Source organism: Pseudophryne corroboree, chromosome 7 (assembly GCF_028390025.1).
Source record: "Pseudophryne corroboree isolate aPseCor3 chromosome 7, aPseCor3.hap2, whole genome shotgun sequence".
In the NCBI taxonomy this organism is placed as follows: Eukaryota; Metazoa; Chordata; class Amphibia; order Anura; family Myobatrachidae; genus Pseudophryne; species Pseudophryne corroboree.
The window spans coordinates 196,655,731-196,671,691 of NC_086450.1; the positions used below are offsets into that span (position 1 = coordinate 196,655,731).

The window sequence follows — 15,961 nt, forward strand, 5'->3', positions numbered from 1 at the left end:
CCCTCATACCACTTCAATATGGTTAATGTTGTTTCTATTAATGCTAAAGGCCTAAATTCCCCACATAAAAGGAGATTAGCCTTAAACTATTTCCATAAACTCAAAGCCCAGATAGTGGCGGTCCAGGAGACTCACTTTAAGAAATCGACCTCTCCAACTTTTAGTAATTAGAGATTTCCCCACTGTTATATAGCTAATGGGCTGGTTAAAAAAGCTGGAGTGGCCATTCTTATTTCACAACACTGTGCATTTTCACTATCGGAACAATATACGGATCAGGAGGGGAGATACTTATTGTTGGTAGGTAGGTTGGACAATGTGGAGGTTACTTTAGTCGCTTGCTATGCCCCGAATACCGGACCGCTTGTCTTCTGCAGGAAATTATGTGCCCAGATTCAAAAACACGCGAAGGGAGCTATTTTTTAATCCTAGGAGATTTTAATATGGTCTTGGACCCCCATATGGATAAATCTAAACATTGTGTTCCGTCCTCAGGTCAGCCCCTCCAGTCAGCTAGAAATTTTACTAATTTGTTGGCAGAATATGAACTTTTCGATGTCTGGCATACTAAACACCCCTCGGAGAGAGACTATACGTTTTTCTCCCATGTTCATGGTACTTATTCCAGAATAGATTTAGCTTTATCGGATAGATGGACTTTGCCTTCCATACGGAGGGTGGATATAGTCCCCATCTCATGGTCTGACCATTCCCCTTTATTTTTAGTGTGGGATTTGGCAGCAAGACGGGTTGCTCCTGGGCCGTGGCGTTTGGATAATCGGATTCTTCTTCAGCTGGAGGCTCAACAGTCCATTCATTCCTCTATTGTGCATTGTTTAAGCGATAACTCCCCTGGAGAGACGACCACATTTAATTTTTGGTGTTCGTTGAAGGCAGTAGTACGAGGCTCAGTGATTCAGGCAGCAGCTAAACTGAAGAGGGATTATAAAAAAAGATATGAGCAGGCTGAGTTTGAAGTAACTAGATTAGATGCAGCCCATAAAACAGCTCCTTCTGACAAACAGTTATTTAAAAGGCTTCTTAAGGCTAGAGAAGAGTTTAATGCTTTTTCACTCGCTGAAGTTCAGTGTAACCTCCATCGACTTGACCAAAGATTTCATGTTTTTGGGAATCAAGCAAGCAGACTTTTAGCGGGGAAGCTGAGAGGGAGACGTGTCAAGGAAAGAATTTTTACTATCTATTCTGATAAAGGTCAGAAAGCGTCCAATCCAACTGGTATAGCCAATGTGTTTGTGTCATATTATGCAAAACTTTATAATCTCAAGGATGATCTTTCTACTACTCAGCCTAGTTCCAGGGATATCAATAATATTCTCAACAAACTCAATTTGCCCTCTTTGTCGTCTGCAGCCTGTTTATCTTTGAATGCTCCGTAGACAATGGAGGAAGTGGAGAGGGCTCTAGATTCCATGCCTAGTGATAAAGCCCCAGGCCCGGATGGGTACCCTTCTAATTTTTATAAAACTTTTAAAGCGGACCTGGCTCCGATGCTGCTGACTATCTTCAATGAAGCTTCAGAGACAAAGTGTTTTCCTAAAGAAATGTTGGAAGCGCAAATTGCCATTCCCAAACCTGGTAAACCTCCAACTAGTGTTCAAAACTACAGACCCATTTCGTTGCTTAACACTGATATTAAAGTATTTGCTAAGGTTATAGCCAATAGACTCTGTCCCCTTTTGCCCAGTTTGGTCCATCCAGATCAAGTGGGGTTTGTGCTCAATAGGCAGGCCCCGGACAACACACGTAGAGCAATAGACGTTATTGAGCATTGTGTGAAACGGAAAGATCCCTTATTAGTATTGTCTTTGGACGCTGAGAAGGCCTTCGACAGATTACGTTGGGGATATCTTAATCTGACTTTACTAAAATTTAACTTTGCTGGCAAAATACTGGATTCCATTTTAGCCCTGTATACGTCTCCGTCGGCTCAAGTATTTGTTAATGGTTGTCTCTCCTCCAGTTTTGACATTACCAATGGTACTCGACAGGGATGCCCACTGTCCCCTCTCATTTTTGCACTGGCGATTGAGCCTTTAGCTGAAAGGATTAGAATTGAGAAATTGATACAGGGCCCTGAGATGGGGGGTCTGTCCCATAAGATCAGTTTATTTGCGAACGATATTCTTCTGTGCGTGTTGGATCCTGAACCCTCCCTACGTGCATTGCATAGAGTATTGTCACTTTATTCTGAGGTTTCCTATTAAATTACATGCTATTAAGACTGAAGCCCTACCCTTTAATATCCCATGTGATTCTCTTATCAGACTTAAGGATTCCTATAGATATGCATGGCAGTCTCGGTTTCTGAAATATCTATGTATCAATTTAGCCAATGATACTGACTTGATTGATTGCAACTATGGTCCTCTATTTAAAGCTTTTGAGGGGCTGACGCGAGACTGGATGATTGATGCAGGAGGTGTCCTGGCTAGACAGAATTGCTGCTGCAAAAATGGTTCTTCTCCCTAAATGAATGTATTTATTTCGAGCTATTGCCAAAGACTTTATATAATAAATTCAACCAGATTCTGATAAAATATATTTGGAGGGGCGCTAAACCTAAAATTGCAAGAAGCACTCTAGTTAGATCTAAATTGGAGGGTGGGGTGGCGTTTCCAGATTTGGAGAAATATCATTCTTCTTGTCTCTTGAGTCAGGCACGGGATTGGTTTGATTTGATATCGCCGAAACCTTGGGTTCTTATAGAAAAAGCAGGTGTTTACCATTTTGTCCCCTCAGACTTATTCTGGCTGCCGTTCTCCGCCACACATAATAGGATTGAGGAGTGTATGGCTGTTAAGGCCACTGTGCAGATCTGGCATAAATTGGCTTTGTGTGACGAAGAAATAGTTTTGCCGTCTCCAAAATTGTCATTGCATTCGTTATCTGCACTCATTCTGAATTTATTATTGGATAGCTGGATTAATTGTGGCATAGAAACCATTGCTGATTTTATTTTTGGGTGATGATTTGGCCTCATTCTCCTACCTTCGGGTTTGTTTCGGGGTTCCGAAGCAAGATTTTTACAAATATTTACAATTGAGTAGCTGGCTACATTCCTCTTTTCCCTTTCCTATTAAAAAACCCAGGGTTTCCCTGATTACTACAACTAAACTGTGCGTCTCTTCACATAGAAGAGGGATCTCATGGTGGTACCAATATTTAATACCTGTTGTTAACACAGGCAAATTTAGATCCCAGGTTTTGTGGGAACGAGATCTGGCAAGGCCTTTTCGAGTAGATGAGTGGGACACTAATACATCTGGAGAGTTTGAAACAATTATGAAAAATAATCATTCGGAAATGTTCTTCAGATTAATACATAGAGCATACTTCACTCCTGAGCGACAACATAAAATTTGGCCATCCATTTCTAAATTGTGTTGGAGAAATTGTGGGGGTGTGGGTGATATCTTTCATATTTTCTGGGCCTGCCCCCATTTACACACACTTTGGAACGCAGTGTTTAGCATGATTAGCAGGGTGATTTGGGGTGACTATTCGGGCTGACACTGCTATTGCATTATTTCATCTCTATGAGGGACCGCTTTCCCCAGGTGAAAGCTACATTTTAGGTCATATTTTAATTGCCACTAAGGCCTCCATTGCTCAAGTAAGGAGATCGGCCTTGGTGCCAAGTATTGAGACAATTAGAAATAAAATACAAAAGCATTACTTATTTGAAACTGCAGATGTTGAGTATTCCTCCTCGTCAACTTCCTTACATATAAAGTGGCTGGTGTGGACTACTTATTTGGAAGGGTTTGACCAGTCTACGATCTATAGCAGTACGTTACCTCTTAGTATATTAGACTCTCCACAGTCAGATTTGTAGTAAATTTTATTTCTCTGTGATGATCTTATTTGACTTTGGTTGGATGTACCTATGTATTATGTTTGATTGCTACAGTTTTCCTGCCCCCCCAATGTTCTTCCCCCTTTTTCTTTTTTGTATCCCTATTTCTTCTTTTTGAAAATCTTAATAAAAAAGCAATGTTTTAAAAAAACAAACAAAAAAAAACAACCCAATATATATCGTTATAGTGTGTATCCCCAAGCTATCATTCATTGATTCATCCCATTGGATGTGCTGCACTTGTAATGTTGGTAAGAATTTGCATCGCAAATGTAGTAGGTTGTTCTTTATGGGGTTCTGTTATTCTGTCTGCAGGTGGTTGGGATCTTCAGGACAGAAAGCAATGTGTCCAAAGCCTCAAAACGCGAAGAGGGAGAATCTGAGACAAACTCGGTGGAGTCTCTGGGATTCTGCAATGTGTAAGTCACAAGACTTGTGGAGGGAAACTTTCCACATGCCATGAGCCAGTTATGTCTACCATTCTTTCTTTTTCATCCACTAGGGGTCACTGTAGTACTCTTGGGATATGGACGGCTTTAGCAGGAACAGGGCACTGAATATTTAAATTTAGAACTCTCCTCCCCTCCATATCCCAGAGTACCTCAGTGTTTTTTCTGTGCTCGAAGTAGCAACAAGGCTTGTGTGGAGCTCCCACACTTATTTTGAATATTTTCTTTTTAATTTTTATTTTTACTAAACTTTATCCACATCCCTTCCCCCCTTTCCAAAAGGCATGGGTCCGGGATAGTGGAAGCTGGTACAAGCAGCTACTGGCGTGTCGGTCCTCACTACAGAGCACCCTCACATCCAAGTGCAGACAACCTGCAGGAAAGGCTGGACGGAGCTTGCAGAAGAAGCCCCGTCATAGCCCCTCACCACAGGCGTCCAGGTATGTTGGGGGACGGGGCGGTCAGCTCACGCCCCCTCTGTGTGGAGAACATTGTTTTGCGCGCCAGTGCTCCTGTTAACTGCCGCCCGCCGCTGCTGCTTTGTGTAAGTACAGCCGCCGCCAGTACTCTGCTCCCTCATACTCCCGTCCGCGCCGCTGCCTTGTGTAATGCGCCCGCCAAAGACGCTCAAGCCGCCGCTCAGAGGCCACACACAGCGCCGGCCGCACAGATCCGGCTCTCGGCACCCGCTCCCTGCTAGAGACCGCACCGCCGCGTCCCGCCGCTAGACAGTGCGCTCTCCGGCTCCCTGTGCCAGATCTCCGGTTCACTGCAGACAGTACACGGAGCACGGGGGGGGGGAGGGAGGGAGTCTCCTCACAGCAGCGCAGCTGCAGGGGGGGGGGGGGGGGAGATGTATGTATTACCATAGAAAGGCTGCATGGGTTGTGATCTAATTACATAGGCTGTTAAGCCTATATTAACAGGATGTTTTTTTTAACGAAGTTAGTTTCAGGTTATACACTTTAGACATGTGTTATAACCTGAACTGTGATTATAAGTGAAAGCATGGCATGGGGGCCATTTTAACCATGCTTCCTGTTCAATCCTGTTTCTCCTTCAGTTTCAGAAAATCCTGCCCTACAACACTACTCCACCGGAGGCGCAGGGGTGTTAGTGGGAATTTGGATCAGATTTCATATAGTACTGGCCACGTGCACTGCACTTCGGCTAGATATATATATATATATATATATATATATATATATATATATATATATATATATATATATATATATATATATATATATATATATATATATATATATATATATATTTATTTATTTGTGGAGGCAGGGGAGAAGAACAAGCGCCATATGGTGTAGTAATTTAGAAAAATGTGAATATTGTAGACACATATACGAAGTGCAAGTACCGGATGAATTCTTGGAATCAGGCCTATCTGTCTCTCTTTATCCTCAGTGGCTGTACCCCACCTATATATCAGGAGACAAAGATCATCGCCATATAGTGTAGTATCTTTGCAGATTTCTTAGGGAACCCTCCCCTATATTTCATGCGTACCAAATTAATAATTCAATCAAGCATATAGGATAGACTTATATCCAGGTAGCTCGAGCCAGTCCAGTATGGTGTATTTGTTCATTCAATTGCAAACTACTGCCTTGTATAATAGTACCAAGTTTTTAATAAACAAACGTAATATACAGATAAATCAAAAAATAAATAAATAAAATATTTAATCTTAGCTTAGTGATACAGGCAGTAGGTAGGTCAGTCTCAACGCGTTTCGCCTTTAGGGCTTCCTCAGGAGAATACACCATAACACAAAGTACACACATTTATAGTTACTTTCGGTTTCATATTACTGCTACTTCCGGTTCACGTCATTTCCGGAACCGGAAGTGTCTTGCGAGCGTAAATCGCCTAGTGTAGTAATGCAGGGGTAATTACAAATTATGAATTCAGTGCATTGGTGGGGCAGTGTTTCTATGGGTAGATACACTATTGCGCTACATCACACACAGGCAAAGCTTAATAGTCATCGCCCGTGTGTCCTCGTTAAACCGGAAGTGACGCGGCTCGTCCCGGCCGCTGACGCGTCACTTCCGGTCAAATCCTCCCAGCCTACATGGCTGGCGTGCGTTCCAATGACTCAGCCGTGTCTGTGGTCACTTCCGGTTGCCAGCTGGCGGAAGAATACTGGCAAATGATCAAAGATAAGATAGCCACCACTCTGAGTCTTCCTAAATGTAAGGGCATGTTTAAATGTGGACACTGCATCATGTGTAGGTTTGTCCACCCGAACAGGAAAACCTTTTTTAATTCAGAACAGACAAAGGAATTCAAGATGAGGGACTTCATTAACTGTAACACGACTTCAGTTATATACGTGATCGAGTGTGGATACCATCTTAAGTATGTGGGCAAGACCAAAAGACTCCTTAAACTCTGTATTCAGGAACATGTACGAAACATTAAAAATAAAATAGAAAGTCACCCCCTCTCTAGACACTTCACTGAAACTCACAACTCAAGTTTGGAAACATTTACGTTCAGAGCCTTTGAACACGTCAAAATGGGGCCTAGAGGGGGAGATCTACTGAAAAAATTATCTCAAAGGGAGATGTATTGGATCTTTACCCTAAACACCCTCCAACCACACGGCCACAATGAAGGCTATGAGATTGCCCCTTTTCTATGAGGTATATCGAGGGTCCCATCCAGCCTGTGCCTCTGGTCTCTCTAAAATCAGTTTCTTCCTCTACATAACTCCCTTAGACACCCCAACCTTAGGGCCTAATTTATCAATTTTCAGGACGAGTTTTAATTTTTCAAGTTTTCGATATTCCAATATTCTAATATTTTAATATTTTAATTATTATTCAAATATTCACGCCGGTCTTACCTATACACTATGTCAGGTTGCACTAATTGTGAGCACTTAGAGTTTCTAATAGTGACTTTTGATTGGATCATGACTGCGACTAACACTATATGATATATAGGCCTAAGGTACCTTTAAACTTAACATTGGTTGAAGTAGGCTCTGCTGTCACATCCATTTCAACTTATTATTAGTATTTTTTATTTTTTATTAATATACTGATTATATAATTCTTATCCACTATTTCTAAACATGGGAACTCGTAGGATGTATGTATAATATTCATGTGCACAGTATTTACATGCATGAATGGGTGTACAATAGAGATATTCTCCTTCGGCATCGAAACATCTCACTCATGACGTTATTTGTGTCACTTCCGCCATTAGTTTTACTCGTTTGCCAGTATTCTTCCGCCAGCTGGCAACCGGAAGTGACCACAGACACGGCTGAGTCATTGGAACGCACGCCAGCCATGTAGGCTGGGAGGATTTGACCGGAAGTGACGCGTCAGCGGCCGGGACGAGCCGCGTCACTTCCGGTTAACGAGGACACACGGGCGATGACTATTAAGCTTTGCCTGTGTGTGATGTAGCGCAATAGTGTATCTACCCATAGAAACACTGCCCCACCAATGCACTGAATTCATAATTTGTAATTACCCCTGCATTACTACACTAGGCGATTTACGCTCGCAAGACACTTCCGGTTCCGGAAATGACGTGAACCGGAAGTAGCAGTAATATGAAACCGAAAGTAACTATAAATGTGTGTACTTTGTGTTATGGTGTATTCTCCTGAGGAAGCCCTAAAGGCGAAACGCGTTGAGACTGACCTACCTACCTACTGCCTGTATCACTAAGCTAAGATTTCATATTTTATTTATTTATTTTTTGATTTATCTGTATATTACGTTTGTTTATTAAAAACTTGGTACTATTATACAAGGCAGTAGTTTGCAATTGAATGAACAAATACACCATACTGGACCGGCTCGAGCTACCTGGATATAAGTCTATCCTATATGCTTGATTGAATTATTAATTTGGTACGCATGAAATATAGGGGAGGGTTCCCTAAGAAATCTGCAAAGATACTACACTATATGGCGATGATCTTTGTCTCCTGATATATAGGTGGGGTACAGCCACTGAGGATAAAGAGAGACAGATAGGCCTGATTCCAAGAATTCATCCGGTACTTACACTTCGTATATGTGTCTACAATATTCAAATTTTTCTAAATTACTACACCATATGGCGCTTGTTCTTCTCCCCTGCCTCCACAGAATTGCATGACTGAATATACCCGGGTCATATCTTGAAGAACTGAGCTGCCACCAAAGAAGTTTGGGAGGTGTCTATAGAGCACGAAGTTTTTGCTAGAAAGCCACTGATACGGACTGTCCACGATCAATTAAGTCCTAATATTTGGACATTTGGCGACCCCTTCCTTTGAAGGAACATTCGAACGTTGGATAAGTGCACTGACCTAAAAAACTCTTTCTATCTATATGTATAGATATAGATATAGATATATATTTATATGACACACCTTAGTAACCATTTTACTGAGTCGTGCGAGCTGTCTCTATTTGTCGGTTTGTGTTGTCTGTCTGCATAATGAGTAAGGCACCAGCAAAAACAAAAAAGCACTTTCACTGCAATGTCTGTAATAGTGTGTTGCCAGATGGGTCTACCACATGCACAGTATGTTTTGTAAATTCCGCTACAAATACGATTTCTACTCCAGTTTCATCCCCGGATCCGCAATGGGCAATATTAGCGGATGTAATGGCTGGGTTGCCATCAGAATTGGCCGCCGCTCGCCACGAGCGGGAGGCGGCAAGATCTGAATCTTGTGTGCGACCGCCAGAGTTACTAAAGGGGTCTCAGCCTTTGCCAAGGTCCAAGTCCACTTCAGAGGGAAAAAAAAAAAAAAAAAGATGATTTTCATTTGTCTTATAATTTACCAGTAACTGCTATGTTGTGTTCTGACGATTCTATGCCAGACCTCACTGCGTAAAATGAGCATGAGGAAGGCGAGTTGGACCAGCAGTCAGATAGTGAGGATTTTGACAGCCCGGGCATTGATAATCTCATCAGGGCGGTGCGTCAGTCTCTGAAGTTTACGGAGACGGAAGAACCTCTAACAAATGATGAGGTAGTATTTACTAAACGACAGAGATTTCAAGTGTGTTTTCCTTTTTCGGAATCTCTTCATAAGATGCTAATAGAAGAAATCCGGATAAACGGTTTTCTATACCTCGCCGGTTTAAGACTAGTTACCCGTTTCCAGAGTCTGTCTCATATCTACATGGGAGAATCCTCCAATGGTAGATTTGTCTGTGTCAAAACTTAATTTTTTTTTTTTTTTTAATTAACCCTTCCTGTACCAGCCGCTACTACGCTTCAAGAGCCGTCAGAGGTATGCTAAAGTCCATGTATACAGCAGCAGGGGTGCTGCTTAGACCTGGTTTGGTTGGAATTTGGGTAACTAAGGCGCTGATTGTATGGATAACAGAACTCAGGTCCGCCTTACAAGACGACCACCTTATCCTTCTCGCTGATCAAATTTGTGAAGCTGCTGATTATCTATGTACAGCTTCTACGGACGTCTGTCAGGTCAGTTCTCGCATTTTCATCGTCACTAGTTACAGCGCGACGGGCACTCTGCTGCGTTCTTGGCAGGCAAAAAGAGGTAGAGGTCAAGAGAGGGATAGAAGCGTTACCCTTCGCTGGCGAGAAGTGGTTTGGTCCTCCATTGGACAAATGGATTTCTGAGGCCACGGGGGGTAAGTCTGTCTTCTTACCATTGCCTCCAACAGTACCTAGAAGGAAATACTCTGGACCAGCGTTCAAATCCTTTAGACCTCAGCCCTTTCGAGGCCGTGGTAGAGGTACAACCATGCCTGGTAGACATGGTAGAGGAACACCCGTCGTCAGGACGCTAAGGTAGCCGACAAGCCAGTGGCATGACTGGCTCCCAGCCCATCTCGGATCTTCAGTTGTGGGGGCACGCCTTCAGACGTTCCAGCCGGCGTGGTTCCAGACATCCATAGATGGGTGGATCCGTACGACTGTCTCCCACCAGGGAGGCCTTCAACAGGACTGCCTCTGTCAGAAGACAAGAAGGCGGTTCTGCAGATTGCGATTCAGTTTCTGCTAGATTCAGCAATTTTGATTCCGGTCCCTGTTCACCAACAAGGTCAGGGTTATTATTCCAGTCTTTTTATGGTAACAAAGCCGGATGGCTCGGTCAGACCGATATTGAACCTACAGGGTCTCAATCAGTACGTCACTTACTACAGATTAAAGATGGAATCCCTGCGGTCAGTAATTGCAGGTTTAGAGCCACAGGAATTCATGATAGCGCTGGATCTCAAGAATGCGTACTTACGCATTCCAATTTGGCCACCGCATCAGAGGTTCTTAAGGTTTGCGGTACGGCAAAACCATTACCAATTTCAGGCTCTACTGTTTGGCCTCTCGTCAGCGCCTCGGTTATTCACAAAAGTGATGTCTGTGATGATAGCTCATTTCAGATCCCTGGGAGTGATAATAGTTCCGTACTTGGACGATCTGCTCATCAAAGCTCCGTCTCAACAGATGCTCCTCCAACATGCGTTGCTAATGTATAATGTACTTGTTCAGCACGGTTGGATTGTCAACTTCAAGAAATCACATCTAATTCCGTCTCAACGACTTCAATTCCTAGGTATGATTCTCGATACGGTAAATCAAAGAATTTACCTACCAGAACAGAAAGTACAGATTATTCGTCATCTGGTACAATTAGTGCTCAAGCCATGCACAGAAAAAGGTACATTTGTGCATTCGCCTTTTAGGCACAATGGTGGCGGCTTTCGAAGCGCTTCAGTTCGGAAGATTTCACTCACTCCCTTTTCAACTGGATGTGCTCGCACAGTGGTCGGGCTCGCATCTGCAGATTCACCACAGGGTGAGGTTGTTGCCACGGGCCAGAGTATCTCTACTCTGGTGGCTCAAAGTACACAATCTAACCGCAGGAAAACGGTTCGGCGCCTGGAATTGGATAATTCTAACGACGGACGCGAGTCTCAGAGGTTGGGGAGCTGTAGTTCAAAATTGTCAGCTCCAGGGTCTCTGGGCGGATCACGAAAGATTGCTGTCTATAAATGTCCTGGAACTCCGGGCAATTTACAATGCGCTATGACAAGCAGTGCACATGCTTCGGTCTCAGACTGTCCAGGTGCAGTCAGACAATGCGACGGCGGTCGCGTACATCAACAAACGAGGAACGAGAAGCCGCATGGCCATGCGGGAAGTAGCTCGAATCCTCAATTGGGCCGAGCATCACCAAGTGATATTGTCGGCAGTGTTCATTCCGGGAGTGGACAACTGGGAGGCGGATTATCTCAGCCGTCTGGATTTTCATCCAGGAGAATGGGCATTAAATCCAAAAGTGTTTAACATGTTGGTCCAAAGGTGGGGTTACCCTCAAGTGGACCTGATGGCATCTCGCCACAATCGCCAAACGCCCCAGTATGTGTCCAGAACGAGAGATCCAAAGGCAGTGGCGGTGGATGCTCTCAGAATCGCGTGGCCGTACAGCCTCGTGTATCTGTTTCCATTGTTTCCACTGCTCCCTCTGTTGCTAAAACAGATCAAAAGAGAGTCCGCCTCAGTCATACTAGTGGCGCCTCATTGGCCTCGGAGAGCTTGGTTCACGGATCTCCGCGGTCTACTCGCAGATGATCCTTGGCCGCTCCCGCTACGTCCGGACCTGTTACAACAGGGTCCGTTCCTTTACACCGATTTACTGCGGCTGCGTTTGACGGGGTGGCTGTTGAGACCGCCCTCTTAAGAAGAGAGGGCATTCCAGAATCGGTTATACCAACCATGTTACGTGCTAGGAAGCCAGTTACGGCAGCTCATTATTACAGAATTTGGCGTGCCTATATAGGTTGGTGTGAAGCTCGGATGTTTCCGACATCATCTTTCAAGTTATCCCGTCTTTTGTTATTTCTACAGACGGGGTTAGATGGAGGACTGCATTTATCTACACTAAAGGTGCAGGTATCTGCTTTGTCAATTTACTTTCAAAGACGATTGGCTCTATTGCCGTCTGTACACACCTTTCTGCAAGGTGTCCTCAGAGTACAGCCTCCATTCATTCCACCTACAGCGCCATGGGACTTGAATCTGGTTTTAGATTTCTTACAGTCTTCATATTTTGAACCCTTACAACAAGTGGATATTAAGTTTCTCACTTGGGAAAACAATTTTTCTCCTAGCCTTAGCTTCGGCAAGGCGTGTTTCAGATTTGTGTGCTTTGTCATGCAAGCCACCGTATTTGGTGTTTCATGATGACAGAGCGGAACTTCGGACGAATCCCGCTTTCTTACCAAAGGTAGTGTCATCTTTTCACATCAATCAACCAATAGTAGTTCCTGTGTTAACAGGAACTTCTGGAACTTTGGATGTGGTACGCGCATTACGCGTTTATGTATCCCGAATGTCTACAGTTCGTAAGACTGATTCGTTGTTTGTTCTCTATGATGCTGCCAAGATGGGTTGGCCAGCTTCTAAGCAGACCTTCTCAAGATAGATTAAACTGAACATACGTCAGGCTTACCTTCATGCAAGGTTACAGCCGCCTACATCAGTAACGGCTCATTCCACACGTTCTGTGGGAACTTCATGGGCAGCTGGCCGTGGGGCTTCTACGACGCAGCTTTGCCGTGCGGCTACATGGTCATCAGTGCACACGTTTGTGCGCTTTTACAAGTTTGGTACGTTTGCGGCATCAGCTTCTAGCTTTGGCCGCCTAGTGTTACAGGTGCCAAACAGCTCTCCTGCCCACGGGGGAAGCTTTGGTACGTCCCAAGAGTACTCCAGTGACCCCTAGTGGATGAAAAAGAAAATAGGATTTTGGTACTTCCAGGTAAATCCTTTTCTTTGAATCCATAGGGGGCACTGGACGCCCACCCAGATCAGTTTTACCTGGTTTGTGGTAAGTTCAGGGGATCTTATGGTAACACATTCTCACCGACTGGTTAAAATTTTCAAGTTCTATCGGTTATGGTGTCAACTGTTTTAGTTGTCAGTTACGTTATGTATCAACTTTATTGTTGTCCGTTATGTTATATGTAATTCTCCATTGTCAACCTCTCTATCGTTCCTGTTCGGCTCAGTAAAAAACACTGAGGTACTATGGGATATGGAGGGGAGGAGAGTTCTAAATTTAAATATTCAGTGCCCTGTTCCTGCTAAAGCCGTCCATATCCCAAGAGTACTCCGGTGCCCCCTATGGATTCAAAGAAAAGGATTTACCTGGTAAGTACCAAAATCCTATTATCTATCTTTCAAACATTAGAAAGTTTGTTTTCTGCATTTTCAAGTGTAGAGCACATAAGTCACACTTCTATGCTAGCTCTTTGTACCCATGTAGGACCTAAATGACACAGGCTCACATGCTTCTCATTTAATATAATAGACTGAATAGAGTAAATTTCAGTAGTTTTATCATACTTAAGGGAGGGGCATTGATAACATGGTGTTTGAGTTGAGGCCTATCTCAGGAGGAGTGAAGAGCACCTTGGTGACCATATTACCATATTAGACCTGGGGGTAAATTTTATACGCTGTGGGTTTGCATCTTCAAACTGTTGGAAACCTGCAGAGAATCCAGACAGACATTGGAATACAATAGAACATCATGGCACTATCAGTGAATTTCCCATTAGAAGTATAGAAACCCTAGATTACTAGGCGGGTTTAGAACCTGCTGAAAAATTAAGCTAGCTGTGACAGATGAGATGGCTGAAAAAGCATGACGTTTGCTGTATCTGGTCAGAGGAAAAGGAATCACTGTACACTTACAGTATAGTAATGGCAATCGTTATTTATTGAATAAGGAGGCAGATAACTGATAATTCTCTTATGGGGAGAATATTATTGTATTAGTGGGAAAAAATTATTTCCTTGTATTAAGATAACCATATTTATTATGTTAAGAGGGCTGTATTAATTAACTGATGATTAAAAATGGTTTTATGGCAGGGCAACATTCATTACTTTATTATGTAGTCACTATATAGCCATAAAATAAATAGAGCTATCATAAAAAGATTTTTAAACGGCAATTAACAATTTAGATTTCACCATTAATAAAAATGACTTGTCATTGAATCCACCACCACCACCACCATACCTCCTTTTAGTAAATCGTGACAGATTTAAATTGTTCGATTTATTCACGTGGGGGAGTCTCCAGTAATTCTATCTGGCCTGGACAAATCACTGCAGCTGGAGATTGCCTGATGGTGCCTGTATGTTCTATCCACAGATGATAATGACGTCTGCTGGCTCCTGAATTCGTTAAGCAACATCAATTTACTCTATAGGTCAATATATAAATATTGAAAACTTATTTTATATAAACATTTCTTACCGCAAAGTTCTAACTTTGTCTAACTATGTTCAGAGATATATAGCTTAAATCTGTCCGGTCTTGTCCTTCTAGTATGCCACTGGTGGCTGTTGGTTACCTAGATGGGACTTTGGCTGTGTATGATGTTTCATCTCAGACTCTGCGACACCGGTGTCAGCACGAAGTAAGTGATCTCCTGTAGCAGGAAACCCATTCCTGCGTCACACAGCTTGATGCCTTAAATGCATATACAGTTTATTATCCACTAAAATTCTGCACATTTATTTTCTATACACTTGCACATCAAAAGTAGCTCAAATAAAGATGCCTCTATTAAAACTCCAGAAGAAAAGGGAAAACGAATTATGTGGCTTATACGGGGCGGGATGTACTAAACCAAAATCTGTGGAAAAATCCCTTTTTTCTGAGTTATTACCGTATTCCCGTATATGTATCAAGCTGCTGCATGTGATTCGTTACAGAGCTAGGACCTGATGTGTAACGCCATTTTTGGGTGGCGTAACCCAATAGAAGCCTCTTGGCTTTCTTTCGGAATTCCCCCTGAGAGCGGTACAATCGGATCTCTTCCAGCACCCTTCGCGGCTGCCACGTCGCTCTGCGCATGTACAGAAGGGCTCCCGGGCTCTAAACCCGGCAGCCCTGTGTTCGCAAAGGACAGCTCTTATCGGGAGAGCTATCCCTTGCGATACTAATTGCATATTTTTAAGTAAATATGCTATTAATGTGTAGGAAGTAAGTGGCGAGATGTACAGCATCACAGATACTATGCTTAGTACATTCCGCCCAAAGACTTTTTTTCCTTTTTCTTCTGAAGTATTGTCATAATATTCTGTGGTAGCACCCCCTGATCTACAATAATCACACACGTTTGTCAGTCTCTGATAACGTCTGAAACTATGGTCTTACATAGAGTCCATGACCACATCTGATACTAATATTCTGAGTACCCATTTGGCTTTGAATATTACATTATCTCTTCAGTGGGCATTGAGTGCTTCTGACCCTGCTAGGTCTTTGACAGTAAGTAAATGAGAATGTGATATCTGTTATAAATTACAGTGTAACAGACCTTTCTATCCACATGTAACTACATGAGATGGGAATACGATAATATAGGACTATGCTATGTGATGTTATTACTATGTGATCTCAAGCTCTTAGCATGTATTTAATACTAAGGGGGTAATTATTAAAGCTCGGATGGAGATAAAGTATTAGCTATCAGCTTCTGCCTTAGATTTTACAGCATGTGTTTGAAAAATGACAGGAGCTGATTGGTTGGTCCTTTTTATTACAATTTTATCTCTTTCCAAGCTTTGATAAATACCTTCATATCATCGTCACTGAGAATAG

At 42.9% G+C, this 15,961-nt stretch overlaps 1 protein-coding gene across 2 annotated transcripts in view; it reads left to right on the top strand.

The window, feature by feature from the left end:
- AAMP (angio associated migratory cell protein) overlaps nucleotides 1-15,961 on the top strand; it is a 135,151-nt gene that overhangs the window by 33,381 nt on the left and 85,809 nt on the right. For both annotated transcript variants that reach the window (XM_063933927.1, XM_063933926.1), the window contains exons 9-10: nucleotides 4,193-4,296; nucleotides 14,681-14,771. In XM_063933927.1, coding sequence (XP_063789997.1) covers nucleotides 4,193-4,296; nucleotides 14,681-14,771 — 195 coding nt within the window. The remainder of the gene's footprint in view (nucleotides 1-4,192; nucleotides 4,297-14,680; nucleotides 14,772-15,961) is intronic.